Consider the following 21866-nt stretch of genomic DNA (forward strand, 5'->3'; position numbering starts at 1 on the left):
GAGGTTTTTAAACATTGTTTTATTCATATTTTCTTCAGACTGGCATTTGCATACACCTCTTTCTTAAAAATAGCATCTTTACCATATGATTAACATTTTCATTGGTTGACCTTCACTGCTCGCATCACTAATGAGCCGTCTACCTTTGCCTTGCAGATTACAAACACGTCATAAAACTCGCTGCTAACGGTTCTATCTTGTGCACTGGACAGGATATCATCTTATACTGTAAGTTTAATAAAGAGACACTACAGTATAGATGATGTACTATCCAGGGTTTCATTCCCCCACCGGCACTATCAGCACCTAACTGACTGCACACGCTACAGAGGAGGGCCGTCAAACCGTTACCATTACTGAGTTTCAGTAATGGTAAGGGTTATATGGCCCTCGCTCAATATCATCTGGACAGCAGGATGAAGAAAGCTGATTGCTGTGTTGTACATGAAGAGGACATTTATTTATATGTTTCTGTACACATACTTGTGAATAAAATAAAGCTTGTGGCTCCAAATCAATCAAGTGCCTCGTTATTTTTTGGTAGAAACACGTTTAAATCTGGGTTCAGCATCCTAAATATGTTGTATTGAAAGGATGTTTTAATGTGCTGGCTAACGTACAGGAGCTATAATATTTTCAAGGAGCAGTTGGCTTGTCTAAGTGGTGATCTCTGCTGCGCAGCCGGCTTATCTAATCACTGGGAAGCAGCCGCTGCAGAGAGCAGGGAGAGCTGGAGGGGCTGACACAGCTTCTGTGAGACATTCAAGGCCTCTCCCTCCCTCCTGTCGCCCTCGCTGCAGGCCACTAGCTGGTTATTCATCAAGATGCCCCGGATAGAGTAACCGTCGAGTTAACTCACAGGCAGCAGGAATGAATCCAATCACCATTATCTGACCCATTTTAGCATCAGGTTAGTGCTCCATTTTGCCATCCATTAGGGAGACAATTCCGCCCTCGGGGGCAGAGCCGGGCTTTATGAGAGCCAAAAAAGCAGAGGGAGGAGGAGAGAGAAGAAAAAAAGGGGGAAGAAAGCAGCGGAACAAAAAGTGATAGTCGCAGGGATGGATGGCCACACTTCAAAGGCAGTGAAGAAGGCTAAAGTGATGTGGGAGTGGAGGGAACAGGGGTGGATGGTACATCAGGGACATTTGAGTGAACATGACTGTGCAGGTCCCGCTAGGCGCGAGGCGCCCGCCAAGTAAAAAGCTCTGAGAGCCAAAGATAAACCATCGGCCTTTTCACAGCTCGCCAAACCTGCTCAGCCATGAACACACTGTCAAACTTGTGTCAAAACATCCATTTGATGACAGTCTGTGTCATGTTTGTTGCCGAAAATATATCTCTGCTCAATAACTGCCAATAATTATATTTTGCTGCTTGTGTAAGCTGCTTTTAATGGATATATTTTCTGCACTTCTGCACCAATTTAGATGCGTCACATTTCTTTACAGTTGGGGCACACTTTACATAATAACAGCAGGTAGCACCTCCACATAAAACTCTTTAATAATGTCTTATGAGACTGCATGAAAGGAGGCTGCTGATGCACACTTTAAACAGGTCCGTCTCTGGGACTGTGGCTATGTGCTACCACACAGCTCCACGCCGCTCTTTCTCTCTGTTTGACTCTTCAGATCTGTCCTTTGCAGAGAAAAATACAAAAAGAGTCATCCTAAATCCAGCAGGATCTGTTTCCGCCTCTTCCCTGTAAAATTTCCTTCCATCCTGTTCACTTCCTGAACTTAACTGCCAGCCTCAGTTTCACGTCTTTCAGGAAGAGGCAGCTCAGTTCCTCGCCCACCTCTTGGGCTATCCGCGTCACCCTCTGACCGCCCGCGCCTATCACAATTCCCTGTGGACACAAGAAGACGGCAACATCAGGCACCAGTGAATAGACGGGGTCATGGGTTATGCTGTGTGTATTGGAGTTATGCAGGTTTACATATAACAAAAATCTGAACCTAAAAAGAACTTGGCAAAGATTAAAACACTTAAGTAAAAGATGCTTTGTCCACTGTGCATTTTCTTATGTTGAAAATGAATTAATCAAGAATGTAATTTAAGATGTAGTCATAGCTACATACCAGGAACTTTTCTTAAAGAAGATGACATTCAACCTGTGAGTTCTACCGTATCAACATTTCTGTGTATCTCATTCCTGTGTTGAATGTAAAAGTGGAGGATTGGTCCGAGCCTCGGAGGTCGCCGGCCTTGAAACGTTTCAGCAGCACGGATGTAGCCTTAAATATTCTCTTCCATCAAATATGTATGGTTAAGAAAGGCTGCTCAAATATTTACAAGTTAAAAATACAAGGAAAAAAAGGAATGTGGAGGTATGTGGAAATGGACAATAGTATATGTGAAGCCATCAGAGAGGCGACAGGTGGAGGAAAGATTTCACTTCCTCCAGACAAGAGCCCAGCATCTTAAACCAACTGCCAGCAGAAGCAGTTTTAATAAACAATAAATCATTTTAGTTCATTTTATAACTTAATTTAAGGAAATAAATAAATTAGAGTTGTTCCGATACCAGTATCGGAAATTGCTCCGATACTGCCAAAAATTCTGGCATCGGAATCGGCGAGTACTGGAGTCCAGGCACCGATCAGATCTCACGTAATTTATTAAATTAGTAATCTATTTACTGGTTCGCTCCGTTAAGCTAATATTGTGGCTGCACTTTAATTTAAATATATTCCTAGATGTATTTATTGAAGTTGCTGTTGCACTACTGTTTTTTTATACTGTTTTATTTTAAAAATAAATGGCTTGAATCTGCTGTATTTATTCATGTTTTACAAAGGGTTTAACCTGAGCCAGGCCTTACCACAATGATAATCATATCACAGTCATGCAGGTGTTGCATGATATTTTTTTAGAACATACTGGTATTGGATCGGTACCCACAGCACAAGTATCGGAATCGGTATCGGGAGGGGAAAAATGGTATCGGAACATCTCTAAAATAAATAGTAAAGTTCATATTTGTAGAATTAATACAGAAGCCTAAAATGCAGAACTAGCAGGATGAAAATCAGCTTCTTTCCCTGGGCCGTCCAAACTATCAACACCCACACAGGATAAATTAATTAAAATGTGCAATGGACATGTGCAATACAATTAATATGTGCAAGACATACTATCTACCTCGCCTAAAACTTTTGTAGCATTTTCAGTAGTTATTTATTTTTATACTTATTTGTTACATCACATGTCCATGTTCTTGTTTCTGTCCTTGTTTAGCTCGGTATTTTTAAATGTTTTACTCATGTTGCTGTTGTTGTGTTATGATTGTCTGAACTATGCACCTGATGCAGTGGCACTTTCAGATTTTGTTGTGTAGTTGCCTATATAATGACAATAAAGGCTATTTGATTTGATTTGAAAAGAGATGTTAATAGAGTAATAGAGTTTTGTTTATTTCCTGATGGTGCAGAGTTTCCATGAAGGTTTATTTTGATCCCCTCAATGCGGCCAATGGGGTAAAGTGTTTTATATCTTTGTTGTATAATGTCGTTATTACTGTTTTAATAATGTTCACATGATAGGTGCATGCTTGCCATTGTAGCGCATATTTTACTCACTCAAGCTGCGAGCATTTAATTTATGCATCGTGTATGTATTATTGTAATTGTTATGAGAATGCAGTCTCCATTTGCAAACATTTGTGATGCAAAATGGGTCGTTCAAAAGGACTCAGTGACTTAAAGCGTGGTACTGTGATAGGATGCTACCTCTGCAATAAGACAGTTTGGGAAATTTTATCCATGTTGTATATTGCACGGTCAACTTTAAGTGATATTATTAGAAAGTGGAATCATTTAGAAACAAAAGCAACTCAGCCACAAAGTAGAAGACCACGTAAAATCACAGAGCGGGGTCAACGGTTGCTAAGGCTCATGGTGTGTAAAAGTCATGGTTTTGATAAAATGTTTAGGGGCTGTCCATGTAGTGTTTCTGTTATCCAGAACAGCAGAACTTTCAACCATTGCCCCCAGAGGTAAATCACTGTCAGACCAATACCAGATGGTTAAACTAACCCAAGACTTTAATGAAGCAGACGGATAAACAGTATTTTTTATAACATCTCAAAAATCCATTAATGAATGAAGGGCACTTACCACGTGAGCATCTTTCTTGGTATAAATTTTCACAGAAATATCGAGGTCATCGTTTTCTCCATGTTGCCAGAGTTCAATAGACTGAAACAGAAACATTTACATATTAACAATGTACTCACTTTTACAAAAGTTAAAGTTTAGGTTCAGTGTGCGCCACGAGACATCAGCTGTTGGCTTAGAGCAGTGAACACAACTACAGTGCCTTGCAAAAGTATTCATACCCCTTGGAATTTTCACCCTTTTGTTGCTTTTACACATTAAATCAAGGTCGATATAATTTGGCCTTTTTAAAAAGAATTTGCAAAAAAAACCTCTTTAATATCAAAGTGAAAACAGATTTTTACAAAATAATTTCAATTAATTAAAAATCTATAAGGTAAAATAAATTAGTGCATAAGTATTCATACCCTTTAAAGTAACTGAACTAATCAACAGAGTTCCAGCTAGTTGATGCAGCAGAGTCTCAGTTAGTGTAATGGAGATCAGCTGAGTACAGTTGATGTGTGTCAAGTGATTATAGTATTAAAAAACATGTGTCTGGGAGGTCCAGTCTCTGGTTCATCACTATTCCTGCTTCAATAGTACCATGAATACAAAAGAACACTCCTAGTAACTCAGAGAAAAGATCATTGTAAAGTATAAGTCAGGAGATGGCTACAAAAAAAAAAATTAAACTCATTGGACATCACAAAGAGTTCAGTTAAACCATCATTAAGAAATGGAAGCAGTATGTCACTTGTTTAAATCTGCCTAGAGATGGCCGTCCTCACAATCTGAGTGACCTGACAAGAAGAAGACTGGTCCTGCAGCCTTCCAGGACCTGCTGCTGAGGAGTATCCTCAGAGCATGATGCTGCCACCACCATGCTTCACGCTGGAGATGATGCGTTTGTGGTGATGTGCAGTGGTTGGTGTTCGCCAAACATAGTGTCTAGTCCTCCAAAAAGGTCAGTTTTTGTCTCATCAGACCGTAGAACCTTCTTCCAATTGACCCTGGAGTCTCCCACATGCATTTGGGTGAATTCCAGGTGAGATTTGATGAGCTTTTTTTCTCTCCCGCACATCTCCGACTGGTGAAGAACCAGGCAACAGTTGTTGTATGTGCAGTCTCTCCTATCTGAGCAGAGTGGTCCTAGGTGTCTTGGTGACCAACCTCTCCAGTCTTCTTTTTGTCAGGTCACTCAGATTGTGAGGACGGCCATCTCTAGGCAGATTTAAACAAGGTCCATACTGCTTCCATTTCTTAATGATGGTTTAACTGAACTCTGTGGGATGTCCAGTAAGTTTTTTTTTTTTTGTAGTCATCTCCTGACTTCCACTGTTCAATGATCTTTTCTCTGAGTTGCTAGGAGTGTTCTTTTGTCTTCATGTTGCAATTGTAGGAGGAATAGTGATGAACCAGAGACTGGACCTCCCAGACACATGTTTTTTATACTATAATCACTTGACACACATCAACTGTACTCAGCTGATCTCCATTTCACTAACTGAGACACTGCTGCATCAATTAGCTGGAACTCTAGTCTACTAGTTCAGTTACTTTAAAGGGTATGAATACTTATGCAATCATTTATTTTACCTTATAGATTTTTAATTCATTTATACTATTTTGTAAAAATCTGTTTTCACTTTGATATTAAAGAGGTTTTTTTTGCAAATTATTTTTTAAAAAGGCCAAATTATATCCACCATGATTTCATGTGTAAAAGCAACAAAAGGGTGAAACATCCAAGGGGTATGAATACTTTTGCAAGCCACTGTACGTTTCCCAGAATCCTTTAGAGATGGCATTCAAGATGTCTTCCAGATGAGCTTAACTGGGACATCTAATAACCCTTTTCCCTTTTCCAAGTTTTTTAAACTGGAACCTCAGGATTTGTGGAACCTCTATGCTATCTTGCAAACCAGCTTGTGTTTCGAATGTAGGATGTGTCATTAGAGGCTCATTGCACAACTGAAGTTACTAGTCCTTCCTTCCTGCTGTAGTCATGCAGCAGGAAGTCATCATGCCTCCAACTGATGACTGACTCTACACCTGTGGATGCAGGAATTTTACAGTAGTAGTAAATACAGAACAGCATGATAAACCACCTGCACATTTTTGTGTGAGAGTTACTTGTTTTAATTTAACTTGTGAATTTTAATATAGGTAGAGGCCCTGTATAAGCCCTTTTGGGTTTCTTGACGCTACCTTGCACCTTCATTTTGTTGTTATCTCATTATCCTTGTCTTTTGTCTTATTTGCGCAAAATAAAAAAACTTCAAAGAGCTATTAAAATTATGCCAGAATGGGAACTAGAGTATATCAAAATGGCTCTCCAGGGTGCATATAGTTTTAATAAACAATAAATAATTTAGTTCATTTATATAACTTCATTCAAGGAAATAAATAAATAGTAAAGTTCATATTTGTAGAATTAATACAGAAGCCTAAAATGCAGAACTAGCAGGATGAAAATCAGCTTCTTTCCCTGGGCCGTCCAAACTATCAACCCCCACACAGGATAAATTCATTAAAATGTGCAATGGACATTTAAATTGTGCAAGACATACTATCTACCTCTCCTAAAACTTTTGTAGCATTTTCAGTCATTTATTTATTTTTATACTTATTTAAAATTATGCCAGAATGGGAACTGGAGTATATCAAAATGGCTCTCCAGGGTGCATAGGAACAGCAGGTGGAGGTGGAGGCCAAAAGCTGCATCACAGCTCATGTCAGCATGTTAAGTGAAAGTGAATGTGAGAGGCTTTATATAAGCCACAGAGTGAGTGCAGTGAGATGTGATGGGTGCAGTCAGTTAGCTGTCAGCTTATCATCACGTGTGACTCCTGCAGAACTGGTTCACCTGTGTCATTGAATAGGGCACTTCCTGCTGCAGGTACTCCAGCAGCTTCTCTCTGATGAGGTTGGTGCAGACTACCTCTGGACTCTGGTCTGTCAGGACCTCGCTGTGGTACTGCCACGATCCTGGCTTGGCCGCAACCATAAAGTAGCTCTACAACGAGATTAAAAGCAGTTATTGTCATCTGATAAAAATAAAACTGACTGATGTGATATTGCACATTAATACTGACTTTTATTTTTCTAGCAAACCTGAAAAATACTACAAACTATAAATACATCTTACATGTGCTAAGGTACTGTCTTTTAAATCATATGCATGGGGAAAAAAGCTTGCTGCTTGCACATAATATCATTTTGGTTTGGTGTTAATTTGGTTTACCAGTGGGGTAACTATTTTAGGTAATTATTCACTAGGCCTGTCAGGATAACACATTTTTTTGGACGATATATTTTCCCAGAAATGATCACGATAAATGATAGTATCGTTATATCGATGTCGTTTTAGTTTCATAACGATATTAGAGCATAATAGGTATATCCTTTTCCACAGCAATTCATTTTTAAATCTCAAGACTATTAAACACTGGAACTGAAATGTTGAAAAGCAATATTAAAATATCCTAGATAAATAAAACATAAATAAATAAACAACAACCAAAACAAATAAAATAGACTTTCAGGCCCTGTTGACAATAAATTGCACTGAATATCATTATGTATTATATTATGTTATTATTAAAATAACATATAAACAGCTGGAGTGGCTGCTTGGGAAATATAGGGGGTTTTTTTTGGCAATTCATACTGCCTATCAAACATTTGCAACATTACTTTAAACACAACACAAAAAAGCACAAAAAGTCAGGCATGTAAACAACAATATACTGAGTCCCGAAAAAAACGATTGTGTCCATTTTTATACAACAAACGATAAGTCGATATAGTAACTATAGTGACAGGCCTATTATTCACCTTCTCTTCTATTTTTTTAGTTTAAGTAGGATTCATTTATCTCTCATTATAAAGGGTATAATAATAGAAGGATTTATGAAACAGACATGCATCCTGTTCATATTGTCTACCTTCAGCGTCTGTGCGTCCTCTCTGTCCAAAGAGTTGATCATGAAGACGTCTTTGAAGTGAGCCCAGCCCAGCTGCCTCCTCCGCTGATCTTTGCTCAGCTCAGAGTTTGGGTCTGCGCTGCTATCAGCGTTCACCTCGTCCTCGTCATGTGATGACTCTGAATCCCTCTTTGGTCTCTGACCCCATCCAGACTTGATCTTCGGCCTGCACTGCAACCTGTGTCCGTTCACCACTCCACATGTCAACACTGCTGTGACGTCCAGCAGCCTTTGCTTAGCCTTAACGCGGTCCACCTGAGACACAGAGGGACATCAGTGAAGACATCTGGTAAATCTCTGACCTCTGAACACCCTACACACCAGTCCCTACTTTGAGATCCTCAGGCAGAGGTCTCCTGACTGTTCCAACTTTGTAAAGCACTTTGTAACATGTGTTTTAAAAAGTGCTCTATAAATAAAGATTCATATTTTTATATTATATAGATGACATGCAAAAGTGGTGTAAATCTCTACACCCAAACTGGAGATGTAATTGAAAAAGTGTCATCATTTAGGTATCTGGGTTTTTGGCTGGATGAGTCTCATAAAACTCACATAGAGAACCTTGTAAAAAAGCTGAAACCTCAGTTAGGATTTTATTATTGAAATAAGGCTTGCTTCACTACGTTAACCCGGAAAAAAACTTGTACAGGCTACCTTCTTAAGAGTACTTGATTATGGGGATGTTCTCTATATTTATGATACGTCTTGTACTCTCCACACTACAAACCTAGTGTCCCTGGGAAAATTTAAAGCAATTCAAATGGTCCATGTAACTGAAAATTGCACTTGTTTTACCTGAGTTGGATTCAGTACTTTCATGTATGTATAATGTGTGTATTGCCTTTTTTTCTTTATTGCTGTTTTTATTATATGTTGTCATGTTTTGTCACTGTCATTTTAACCTGTAACTGGCACCCAATCTTGGCCAGGTCTCCCTCGAAAAAGAGATTTCAATCTCAAGGGACTTCCTGGTAAAATAAAGGTAAAATAAAATGAAAAATGTGAGCATTTCTTTCAGTGTTTTGAGAAATGTCTCAAAGTCTGGTGATATTCTATATTTTCTACATTGTTCTGGTATCATTCTGGGGAAGAATACCTTATTGAGGACCAGGATTGCAGGGGTGTCACTGTGCTGGGTCAGGCATTTAAGCACCTCGGGGTCCAGCCTGCCGCACATCCATCTGTCCGACGCGTCCACCAAGACCACAACTGGGAATTGACACATGAAACTCAGCGCTATATTTCACTCTTAACATTAAATATGTTACACATGAGCAAATCAAAAGGAAAACTGCAGCTCGGGTTAAGCTCGTGAGAAGATTTATATCATACTTAGATCAGCTTCTTTCACTGTGTTCCAGGGATCCTCGAGCAAAGTATTCTCCAGCTGGTGTCTGTGGAAACAGAGGGTCCATTCATAGATGACACTTACATTACATTACATTAAGCCATTTAGCAGACGCTTTTATCCAAAGCAACTTACGGAAAAGGGAAACAATCAAGGTATAGTGTGATAAGAGGCGTTAGTGCAGCAATAAGCGCTAGTGAAGATTCTTTTTCAACGTGCAATATATTTATTAACACTGCATAGCATCATATCTTCTTCTGGCAAATTGAATTGAAGACTGTGCACCTTACCTCCCTTTCTTGTTTACATTATATTGTATATATTTTTCTTTACATTTACTTGCCTATGTATGTTTATGTTTATATTGTATATTTTTTATATTTTTTTTCTGTCGCACTGCTTTTTGGAGTCATTTCTCAAATCTCATTGTACATGTGAATAGTTACAATAAAGGCATTCTATTCTATTCTTTAAGGAGTAGAGTTGTGGTGTGGTGCTAGGAGAGAAGGTCCTCTCTGAAGAGCTAGGTCTTCAGGAGGTTTTTAAAGGTAGAGAGGGACGCCCCTGCTCTGGTAGGAACTGGTAGTGTGTTCCACCAACGGGGAATAACGAACGCAAAGAGTTTGGATTGCCTTGGACGAACGGGTGGCAGAGCCAGGCGCCGTTCATTGGAAGAGCGCAGTGGTCATGAGGTAGCATTTGCCTGAATCAGGGTGTTCAGGTAGGTGGTCTCTCCTTCCATGTTGATGTCTCGACTGTTTGGACTTGCCTCGTCAGTCTGTTGTCAACGTTGCGTCACTAGGCGTGTTTCCATTAGGTACTTTTCCCTCCAGTAAGCCGCTATGGATGTGGCTTGGGAGAGGATCCGCCCAAATTCACCGGTTAACAGCTCAGGTAGCGGCGATATCACGCATGTTTGATTCATTTTCAAACTGGTGCAAACTGGACACTGAGTGGTTAACATCTCCTGCTCTGCTGACTGCAGCTGGGAGAGACCGCTGTGGGAGGACTGTGCTGCTTGTGAGTGCTTTGGGACAACGCTACTCGTTAAGAAGAGTAACGATTCTCCAATAACACCAGAAAAAGTCCCTGGATTTTACGCTAGTTGCTTTTTTGAAAAAGAGTAGCTTGAGGGCTCTGAATAGTCGCTAAATATAGCAACAAAGTCGCTAAGTTTGCTTGCCGCGTCTGTCTGTTGTCACATTCGACCTCCGTTGGTTAGACGCTACAAAAGTACCTGTATGGGAACAGAGGCCGAGGGCAACTAACTAGTGGGCGGAGCCAAAACACTCCGCCTCTACAAAACGTACTCAGTGGAAACACACCTAATGCAGAAAATGACAAAAAAAAGAAAGATACCTTGTGACCTTTGCTGCAGTAGTGAAACCAGGAGTGTCCAGTAAAATCTACAAGAAATACACATATAAATTAATATTTGTTTTTTGAATGATTTTACATAATTAGAAGAGAAGAGAGTTCTTACTATCTGAGTGTCGTCCTCTGTTAGGACACCGAGGGCTCGGCACCGCGTAGTGTGGACCTTCTTAGACACAGCGAACACCTTTAAGACATAAATACTGGATTTACAAAGTGACCTCCACCTCCCCCCTCCTCCTCCTCCTCCTCCTCCCCCCTCCTACCTTCTCCTCCTCCTGCCCCCTTCTTCCTTGTTCTCCTCCTCCTCCCCCACCTCCTTCCTCCTCCCTCCTGCTCCTCCCCTTCCTCCCTCCTCCCCCTACTCCTCCTCCTCGTCCGTCCTCCTTCCTCCTCCTATTTCTCCTCTTACTCATCCTCCTCCTCCTACCGCCTCCCTCCCTCCCTTCTCCTCCTCGTCATTCCTCCCTCCCTCCTCCGTCACTTTTGCTCCTCCTTCTGCCTCCTCCTCGCTCTTACTCCTCCCTCCTCGGCATTACAAAGTGACCTCCTCCTCCTCCTATCGTTCTCCTCCCTCCTCATCCTTTCTTTGTCCTCCACCCCCCTCCCCCACCTCCTCTTTCCTCCTGCCCCCCCCCCCCCCCCCTTCCCCTCCTCCTCCTATTTCTCCTCTTACTCGTCGTCGTCCTCCTCCATCCCTTCCTTCTCTTCCTCCTCCTTCTGCCTCCTCCTCACTCCTACTCCTCCCTCCTCCTTGGCTTTACAAAGTGACCTCCTCCTCCTCCCTCTCCCCTCCCTCCTCCTCCCTCTTCCTCCTCCCTCCTCCTCAGTAAGACACGACTTTAAACTTTACAGTTTTAAAAAGAGAGACACTGAAGGAGTTCACCTTCCTGCCGAGGATCTGATTGGACAGAGTCGACTTCCCAGCGTTTGGCGCTCCCATTACGGCCACTTTTAAAACCTTTGGGTTTTCAGGCTGATCTGGATGTCTCATTAACAAAGATACTTGTTCCACTGAAAACACATAAACAAAATGAACCATTAAGAAAGACAATAAAAGATGAGAACATGAGATTGGTGGCAGGATGACATCAGCAGAATGTATAAATCTGTCTGGGCCAGAGTGTCAGATGATGAGCTGAGGGATGTAAATCTCCGAGGCTCTGCTCTGATTACCGATGTCCGAAGGCACGGAGGCTGGAAAGCGGTATGAACTGCTGTTTTCCTCCAGTGGGTTGCCTTTCGTCAGTCTGTTGAGTAATGTGTGTGATGTAATAAAGCAAGCAGGAGTGAAGATAAATCCGTTCCTCCCTCCTCGGCTGCAGGCAGCATTTCCTGTAAAGACATCAACATCTCCATCACTTGGCTGCCAGCAGGGCTGAGAGGTGACTGATTAATTAATGCTTACTTGGATTTAATATGACACAGTTTATTAATTTAGATGGTCCTCATCCTAAACGCATTCATACAATTCATCACAGAACACAAAAATGATGTGCCTTGATGAAAGTCTGCTTATAACTCAAGAGGCATAATATTTTTTTTGTTTTGTTAATTTTTGTTTGTAATCAGCATCAACAGTACAGCTGAAACATTTAGTCAATTAGCAGATTGACTTTTATTTTGATACCCGATTAATTAAGTAATATATCAACAAGATATGTCTGTTTATTTTCCTGATTTGATAAACTCCTCCTCCTCCTCCTACGTCCCCCTGCTCCTCCTTCACCCGCATCGTCCTCCTCGTCCTCCTCTCTTCATCCTCCTACGTTCTCCTCCTCCATCCTCCTCTCATCCTCCTCCTGCTACTCCTCCCTTCTCCTCCTCCTCTCCTCCTTCTACCTTCTTCTCCTCCTACCTCCTCCTCCTCCCCTGCATCTCCTCCCCCCCTCCTCCTCCTCCCCCCTGCTCCTTCCTCATTCTCTCCTCCCCCTCCTCCTTCTTCTTCGTTCTCCTCCCCCCTCCTCGTGCTTCTCCTTCCACCTCCTTCCTTCTCCTTCCTAACTTAATATTAATTAAGTAATATATCAAAAAGATATGTATGTATCTACATTTTCCTGGTTTGATTTACTCTATTTTTTATTATTATAAGTTAAATAAAGGATAAATATCACTAAGGTTTGGTGTCTTCAAGCTATTTAAAACATAATTTCCTTATTGATTGATAAGTTGGAAAGAAATCACTGTAGATTACTCCATAATGAAAATATGTGGCCTTAGTTCAAACAAATGCAGGGATGTGATGTAGGATGATCAACTCTGACACAGTTTGGCCAGCATGTGCACCTGACAAATCTTTGAACATCCATTTTCACATATTTTTTAAAACATATAAAAACACCCTAGCTTATTTCATCAAAAGAGCATCTTTATAATCATTATATTTGTCCAAAGAAATGTACCTTTAGTTGTACCAGGCCTTAAAATGAACAAGATATTGAAGAAAATAAGGGTGGTCTAATCATTTTTTTCCATGACTGTATGTATTCTAAATATATTATTAGATTGTTTGTATTGATGCATTTATATAAGCAGTGTTTCAAAGATAGGACTCATTTTGACTATGTAATATAAGTCTACTGTTATGAGGTTTAAAATATCTAATCACTTCAATTTTATCATGGTTTTTATGTTAAATCTTGACTTGAAAAGTAGCTAAACTTGTCAGTTAAATGTAGTGGAGTAAAAAGTACAATATTTGCTGTATATAAGTACATTACTTGTGTAAATATACTTATACAGGTGCATCTCAATAAATTAGAATATCATAGAAAAGTATAACACATTATATAGATCCATTACACACAGAATGAAACTTTTCATGTCTTAATTTATTCTAATTATAATGATTATGGCTTAATGAAGACCTAAAATTCAGTGTCTCAACAAAAAATGTAATATTACAAAACACCAATTTTAAAAGTATGTTTAATACGGAAATGTTGTCCTCTGAAAAGTATGTCCATCTATATGACTCAATACTTGGTTGGGGCTATTTGACTTAAACTACTGGAAATTGACTTTTACATCATATTCTAATTTATTGAGATGCACCTGTATATCATCTCAGATCACACAGACGATTCTAGTGTAAGTTAAAAGCAGTATAACATTTTATTCACGTGTTAGCTGACAGCCAGGAGAGCAAAGACGTGTCCTGATTTATTTTGTCTCGCTGCTCCTCCCTCTGAACCTCAGCGGACCACTGAGCTCAGCTTGTATATACCTGTACCCCATGTTTTACTAGTTAGTAGCCTAATATATTACCTTGTGGTGAAATAATAACTAAATGAGCATTATAAACACCTCTAGGACTACTGACCCGCTGTGAGGATCCATGACGCACTTTCCTGTCGAGCAGCCCCGGCTACCGGTCTGGAGAGGACGGAGGAGTCTCTGACGAGCCGAGCACACAGTCTGAGCGCCATGGAGCTTTATAACAGCTTTATAACAGCCGCTGCTGTGATTTATAATATATTACTGTAGTTGTCCTTTCAGAGGTGAGTCGCTTGTTTACGTTCACGTTGCCTACAGGGTGAAACCATGTTGCTTTGACCAAAGAGAAACGACTTCCGCTATGAAGAGCGTCCTCACAGAGGAGTGGGCGGAAGCTGCAGCGCCCCCTGGCGACCAATGTGTCAGCTACATGTCCATTAATGGTGCAGGAGCCGAGGCCTTCTGTCAGAAACACCCAGTGGGTCTAAGACAGCGATGGGCAACTTCAATGCTGGAGGGGGCCACAATTTTTCATGGACACTACCACAGGGCCACATATAGGACAATGCACTCAACCAGATATGATGAAAGTGTAATTTTAAATATGTTTACAGTGCAGTAACTTACCATATTCCATGTTCAAATGCATGTTTAACAGTATAAATAGGAATACAAAAGGTTTGAAGCAAATACAAAATAACCACTTACTTATGGAGTAGAAGTATAAAGTTATATCAAATACTTAAGTAAATACTTAAGTAAAGTACAAGTACCTCAAAATTGTACGTACATACACTTCTTGAGTAAATGTACTTAGTTACTTTCCACCATTGGTATTCAGATCCCTTTCTTGTGTAAAAGTACTAATAACACACTGTGAAATTACTCCACTACAAGTAAAAATGCTGCATTCAAAATTTAGTCAAGTAAAAGTACAAAAGTATCAGCAGCAAAAGTAAAATAATTATTATGCAGTATGGACCCACTCAGATTGTCTTATATAGTCATGAAAATATTAGACCATCCTTGTTTTGTTCACTTTATTGTTCATTTTAATACAGGTACATTTGTTTGGACAAATATACATGATATGTTATGTTTACAAGCAGAAGTATAAAGTATGTCAAAATTATACTTAAGTACAGTACTTGAGCAAATATAATTATTTGCATTCCACCACAAAATATAACTCACATTAGTCTAAGGTTTTAAAGTGAAAAACTAATTTGAGCACAGACCCTTGGTTAAATTTTGGTTAATAGGAGGACAGATTATTACATCTCCTGTTTGACATAATTTGACTTATATTTACCCATATTTCTATATTCCAAGAATCAAGTTATTTAAAAGAGACTGCACCAGTAGAATAAGCTTCAGTTGCTCTATCAAAAATGACGGATCAGAGACTCAGTGGCCACAAAATAATTGCATAAGAGCAAAATACTGAGGACAGAAATAATGAGGGCTAAGAAATGAGACAGAAGACTGAACTGGTTTGGACATTTATATAATAAATACATGTTTATTTTGTACATTAATTTGTAAAATAACAAAATAAAATGTGTTTTATGTGTAATTTTGCAGAAAACCCTTGTGTAACTCCCAGTAGACGTCTGGGGCCCCGGTGTGGGAACCACCTGTCTACAGCCAGCAGGATATTCACAGGCTAAAATCAGCCGAGGGCAATTCCAAATCAGCTCATCACAATGCACAAACACATCTGCCGACATGAGCAACTCATAGTTTAAAATGGATGACAGCGCTCAAAGGATCTTTTGGCTGGGGTGATATTCTCTAGATTACTTTGTGAGGGATGGCGCCCCCATAACCACAAATCAGATTGCACTGCGCGGACTTTTTCTTTGTCCCTTGAGCACACAGAACAGAGCTTATCCCCCGAGGGTGCTCAAAGCACAGTTGTGACAATGTTGTTGAGGATATATTGAACATCAGCCACGCTCAAAGCAATACGGCAACCTGAGGAAAACACTGCACGCTCCCACACCCTGCAGCTCTTCAGTTCTAATTCACAATGACAAGCTGATATAATGACGTCTGTAAGGTTAATCATCAGACTAAAAGGACACAGTTTGCATATTGATTGATTACTGTAACATGTTGTTTTCATTGTGTATGGCAAAGCCAGGCAGACCAGATGTCTCCCCATAGTCCATCAAACACGCCGGCTGTTTGTTAGTCCTCGAGGACTTGCTCGGGGCGGAACAAACACCTCCACTGGGGAGGATGATGAAGGATATCAGGTAGCTCACAATCTGTCATCATCTAACTCTAAAAGCTCGGCAGCAATGGAAGGGCAACAAAAATGGAGCTTTTAGCAGACACTTACTGTCGAATTCCAATTGAACCAGAAACCAAAAGGATATTTGAGGATCAGTAATGTTTGAACTTTCTCTCTATCTCTCTCCCTCCCACTCTCCCTCTCAAATTCATTCAAGGCCTTTTCTCCCTCCGGGCTTTCCTCACATGGCCATTTCACGTGGGAGTGTATCAGAGTTCTTTCTATGACTGCATTAACTTTGGCCTTCAGAAAGAGCTCTCTCCCTCTCTCTAAAAAAAAAAAAAGACAAAAAGGCTTCGCCTGCAGACCATTTAATCATAAGCTGAGGCCCACTTTGCCATTTGAAGTGCACTTGCCAATGAGATTCAGCATGGCGTGATGGAAAACCTCCCTCTGCTGCTGCAACTCACTGTGCCGTTGATTCCTAATCAATCTTGTTTTCTGTAATTCTAACAGAACACTTTGTATTGATAGGGAATAGGTCAAATCTCCCTGAATATGCAGAATTTTTATGCAGGTGATGTCAGACTTTTTGCCACATCAGCCTGCTCACTGGGTGCCTCTCTTGTTGATTCGTTATTAACACTAGCTGCAGGGGCGGACTGAGGCTGTCTGAGGGGCAGGGCAAAAAAATAAAAAGGGCACCACTGCACATAGAGGTTTAGTATTTATCACCCTATATGGCACTGCAACTTTCTTAATGTTAAGGCCATCTTAGATGACACTTTATCATATTATCTACACTGGTAAGACAGCCTGGGGTGCACTTCATCACAGTTTTCTCCATTTAAGGGCACCCTTCTGGGCACAAATTCACGTTTCCCCCACTGGAAAGGCACCCTGGGAAACAATTTTTCAAGCTTTCTCAACTGGAAAGGCAACCTGGAGTGCACTTCATCCCGTTTTCTCCATTTAAGGCCACCCTTCTGGGCATTTCTTCACGTTTTCTCTACTTCATCACATTTCCCCCACTGGAAAGGCACCCTGGGCAACATTTTTTTATCAAGCTTTCTCAATTGAAAGGGCACCCTAATTTACAGGCAGCTGAGAGAACACTTATCACATTTCTCCACTAGCAATGCACCCTGGGGGCACTTCCTCACATTTTCTCCAATTCAGGACAACCTCGTGGGCACGTTTTCACTTTTTCTCTACTAACAGGGCATCCTAGAGTGCACTTCATCGCTTTTCCCCCCGCTGGAAAGGGAGACACTTTTTTTTTTTCAAGCTTTCTCAACTGGAAGGGCATCCTAGAGATCACTTCATCATATTATCTTCACTGGAAAGGCAACCTGAAGTGCACTTCATCACGTTTTCTCCATTCAAGGGCACCCTTCTGGGCATTTCTTCACATTTTCTCTACTTCATCACATTTTCCCCACTGGAAAGGCACCCTGGGAAACATTTTTATCAAGCTTTCTCAACTGGATGGGCACCCTCATTTACAGGCAGCTGAGAGAACACTTCATCACATTTCTCCACTAGAAATGCACCCTGGGGGGCACTTCATCACGTTTTCTTCATCTAAGGGCACCCTTCTGGGCATGTCTCCACGTTTTCTCTACTAGAAGGGCATCCTAGAGGGCACTTCATCATGTTTCACTCCCTGGAAAGGCACCCTGGGAGACACTTTTTCAAGCTTTCTCAACTGGAAGGGCATCCTAGAGGGCACGTTATTATTTTTTCTCTATTTACTGGCACCTTAGAAGACATTTCATCATGTTTTCTCCACTACAAGGGCATCCTAGAAGGCACTTTTTTATAAAAACAATGGGGCACCAAAGGGCCTGCCCCTCCCCTGACTCCACCAGGGATTAAGTATGCAATAACTGGCTGCTCAGAAAGATCTGGCTGCTTATGAGGAATAACAAAGTCCACAGAATAATAAGCACGAGCCATGGGGCATGTTAACAGGGAGCAGAGGTGGTAGAGAACAATCTGTCAGTGCGTCGGAGCATCCATCACTCCATCACCGCTGATTGCAGTGAGAGGCGTGATGCTGCACAGCTGGCTGAGTGTCTATAAAACAGCAGCTCCTGAACTTTTTCATGCTGAGGACTCCAACGCAGATAAGCTATTTGTAAAGGATCCCACAGATTAATGAGTGGATGGATAAATTTGCACACTTGATAAATGAGAAAGCAGCCAGATTTAACTGTTGGGTCTTATGCGATGCCCTGAAGGTCCTCCAAGGTCCCTCGATTCAGCAATCACTGCTCCATACGTCCTTGCTCGGCTGCTTTTTTTAAAAGAGTTGATTTAGCTCCCAAACTACCCATATAGGTCACACTGATGCTCTGATTGTACAATCTCTTGCTCAGTGGGGGAGATAAAGGGGGAAAAAAAACTTTTATTCATTCTAGACTTGCAATCGATGGGACTTGTCTGTGAAGTGGATCAATAATGCCTCTCTTTGAAATCATCAATCACGTCAGCGGTGAATTTAAAAAGCGTAATTAGGAACAGCGTTCTTAAACATCCTGTATTGACGTCTTCTTTGGTATGGAGAAAGACACCATTCTGCATCATTAACTTTGTATTATTGCGTGATGGAGCCTGCTGCTGCTACTTCCCCACCTGCTGAACTCAGAGCGCTGTGTGTGATTGGGCTTTCAGACCAAATTCTCCCCTCTTTCACTTGCTGATGAGGGAAGTGAAGCTTGCAGGCCTAAATTGGCTTGAGTATTGTAATAAGCCCGGTCCATACCAGAAGCTAGTCCTCTGAGTTATCCTTCACAGATATGTTTGTGCAGTTGAACGTGTGTAATTTTGTTTCTAATCATCTTATTTGATTACTTTTGTGCAGGTTCTAACCTGACATGACATTACTTGGCTGCGAGCACACATTCTGTAGCATTCCCATAACTTGCCACAATGTTCTGTGTTGTCCATCTGTCTCTCTCTGGTAATAAAATGGTATCAATACTGTGGAGAGGGCAGGTGGGTGGTTGTAATGGAGTAATTTATTTTAGTTGTCACAGAAATATAAGTGTTTGATTAGGGAGCTATACACATCAGGCTGCACAAATAGAACCTTTCATCAAATCACAAAGCATGTGACACTATTGACCGCAGAGTCTTCTCGCTGGGTTTTATCTTCCACAACAAGATTCATAATACAATATGTGAAGAGCACAATGATGCAAAATGCAAGGGTCATACAGCTCAAGGCAAAGCTTGTGTCAGTGCACCAGATGATTATTATATTGGGTCCAAAGCATGAACAAAAGCTATATTTTTGAAGGTAAAAGGAAGAGGTTGATGCAAGGAACAATCATTGTCATTGAATGAGTGAATGTATTAGAAATTTGCAATCAGATTCAGTTGTGGAGTAGGTATTCAGGTCCTAACAGTACCAGAATGCTCTCCTTTACAAGTACAAGACCTGTATTCAATTCCATCTAAATGCATGGAAGTATCTAAACTAGAGGTTGCCTAATAATACAATAATAATATTATTGTACAATAATATTATTGTTCTATTACTATTATTTGTGCATTGAGCAGCATTGTAATGTCATAAATGGCTGAAGTGGTGCCAGCTTTAACTACTCTTTAACCTGTGGTCAAGTTTATTCAAATAATCAAATAATAATGCGTCAAATTTTATAAACAGACCACATATTTTCATATGATAGTGTCCATAGCTGTCAAATCAATCAAATGGAGTAAAAGCATAAGCATAAAGTAGTTTAAGGATTTCAAAATTGTACAAAGGTAGGCCTAAAATATATTTTCTGTAAATATGTTTAGTTACTTTCTAACACTGGTCACATTACATGTAAACCTCGGCATTAAATTATCATTATTACTACTTATCTGCATTTTAAAAAAGGAATGAATTTTAAGAAACTCTACCAACAGAGCTTTTTAAAGGGACAGTTAGTTTGAATTGAATAGTTCTATATTCAAATTAGATTGTTCTGGTGTGAATGCCAGTCGTTGGCAATATCAGCTGTAGAGATGTCTGCCTTTTTTCCAATATAATACAACTGGATGCCCTTTTTGGTGCTGAGTGCCACAGATCAGGTGCCATCTAGTTCCAATATACAGTCATAGAAATTTTTTTAGAACATTGTTTTCTTCAATGTCATTTTGATACCTGGTACAGCTAAAGGTACATTTGTTTGGACAAATATAATGATAACAACAAAAATAGCTATTGAGAGTTTAATTTAAGAGCTGTTTTCCATGATTTTCTTGATAATAACCAGAATCATCACCAAGAAAACCATGGAAAATGGTTAGATATCAGTTCTTAATTTAAACTCTTATGAGCTATTTTGAAGAAAACAAGGGTGGTCTAGTATTTTTTTTTCCATGATTGTCGTTCCTATATATCTCCAACACTTTAAATAGTAAATAGCACAAAAGGTAAGAGGATTTTTTATTTTATTTTATTTTATTTTATTTGGGGGTGAACTGTCCCTTTAAGCAACCTCGATGACAAACAATATATTACAAGATAAGATAAGATATAACTTTATTTTTCCCACAGTGGGGAAAATTAGTTGTCACAGCAGCTCAAGATACAGACACATAGATATAAGAACAGAATAAGAATATAAAAAATAAGACATATACATACATTATATACACATTACATACATACATTTCTGCTATTTGGCATTATTATTAATATATATTATTGTGTATAAAACTGTGTTTTCCTGAGATTACTTTGCATTTTACAGATATTGCACATTGGTAAAAAATATATTTTAGCATGTTAGATAAGTTAAATAAGTTGTTGCATGTAGTAGTATGGACTTGAATGAATACATATATTTAAAAAATAGTTTTACATGTAATTTTATATTATACAGCTGTTACAATTGGTTAACATTTTATTTCACAAATTTCACCTTCCACTTGTCAAACGTCCTTCTGGAGCCCTTTGGAGTCCACAAAAGCACTGACACATTACTTCTTCATTATATCATGGCATAATAACGAAGAAACTTCTAGCCCTGACCTCGAGTTCCCTCTAAAGTTCTGGCTTCAAACTCACTTATTTACAGTAATAACTTTATTTATATATCATATGTAGACAAGCTGAGAACGCCAGTTAAAGTGCAATCATAGGGGCTTTCACAGTGTGCCATTTATATTTCTAGACCGTTTTTAAATTGTGAATTTTCTTTCTACAATGAAAACTATTACTATTTTTAATTTACATGCAAATAGACTGTCTTATAGTTTTATTATTTATTTATTTTTCTGTTGTTTTTGTGAGTATAAATTGTAAAAAAAAAAAAATAAATAAATAAAAAAATAAAACGTACATTTCCATAGAAACCTGTATCTTTTGTTTGTATTTTGGGTTCCTGCCAGCTTTATAATTTACTAATTAAAATAAAAATAATTAAAAGTATTCAAAAACTGACAAAATAGCCCAAGACTCCAAAGGGTTAAATATGAAGCGGTCCAATCAGATCCTCGCTGCCTGTCCCTTTAAACCGCTCGGCTGTCCTGCGCAGCGCACGGCGCAGTCTGGAACGGTCCGAGGTACTGCGCATGCGCCGGAAGTTGCTGCC

General features: G+C 39.8%; 1 protein-coding gene across 1 annotated transcript; it reads right to left on the reverse strand.

Annotated features, from left to right (window-relative positions):
• On the reverse strand, positions 1-14401 carry eral1 (Era-like 12S mitochondrial rRNA chaperone 1). Its single transcript, XM_059352224.1, has 11 exons — positions 14137-14401; positions 11991-12149; positions 11701-11828; positions 10924-11001; positions 10800-10846; positions 9425-9486; positions 9189-9301; positions 8051-8344; positions 6970-7119; positions 4122-4202; positions 1-1852 (listed from the first exon to the last, which is right to left on the reverse strand). The coding sequence occupies exons 1-11, from the start codon at positions 14240-14242 to the stop codon at positions 1730-1732; spliced, it is 1341 nt and encodes a 446-aa protein (XP_059208207.1). The 5' UTR covers positions 14243-14401; the 3' UTR covers positions 1-1729.
• Between the last annotated feature and the right edge of the window lie 7465 nt (positions 14402-21866).

Source organism: Centropristis striata, chromosome 15, assembly GCF_030273125.1.
Source record: "Centropristis striata isolate RG_2023a ecotype Rhode Island chromosome 15, C.striata_1.0, whole genome shotgun sequence".
NCBI classification, from domain to species: Eukaryota; Metazoa; Chordata; class Actinopteri; order Perciformes; family Serranidae; genus Centropristis; species Centropristis striata.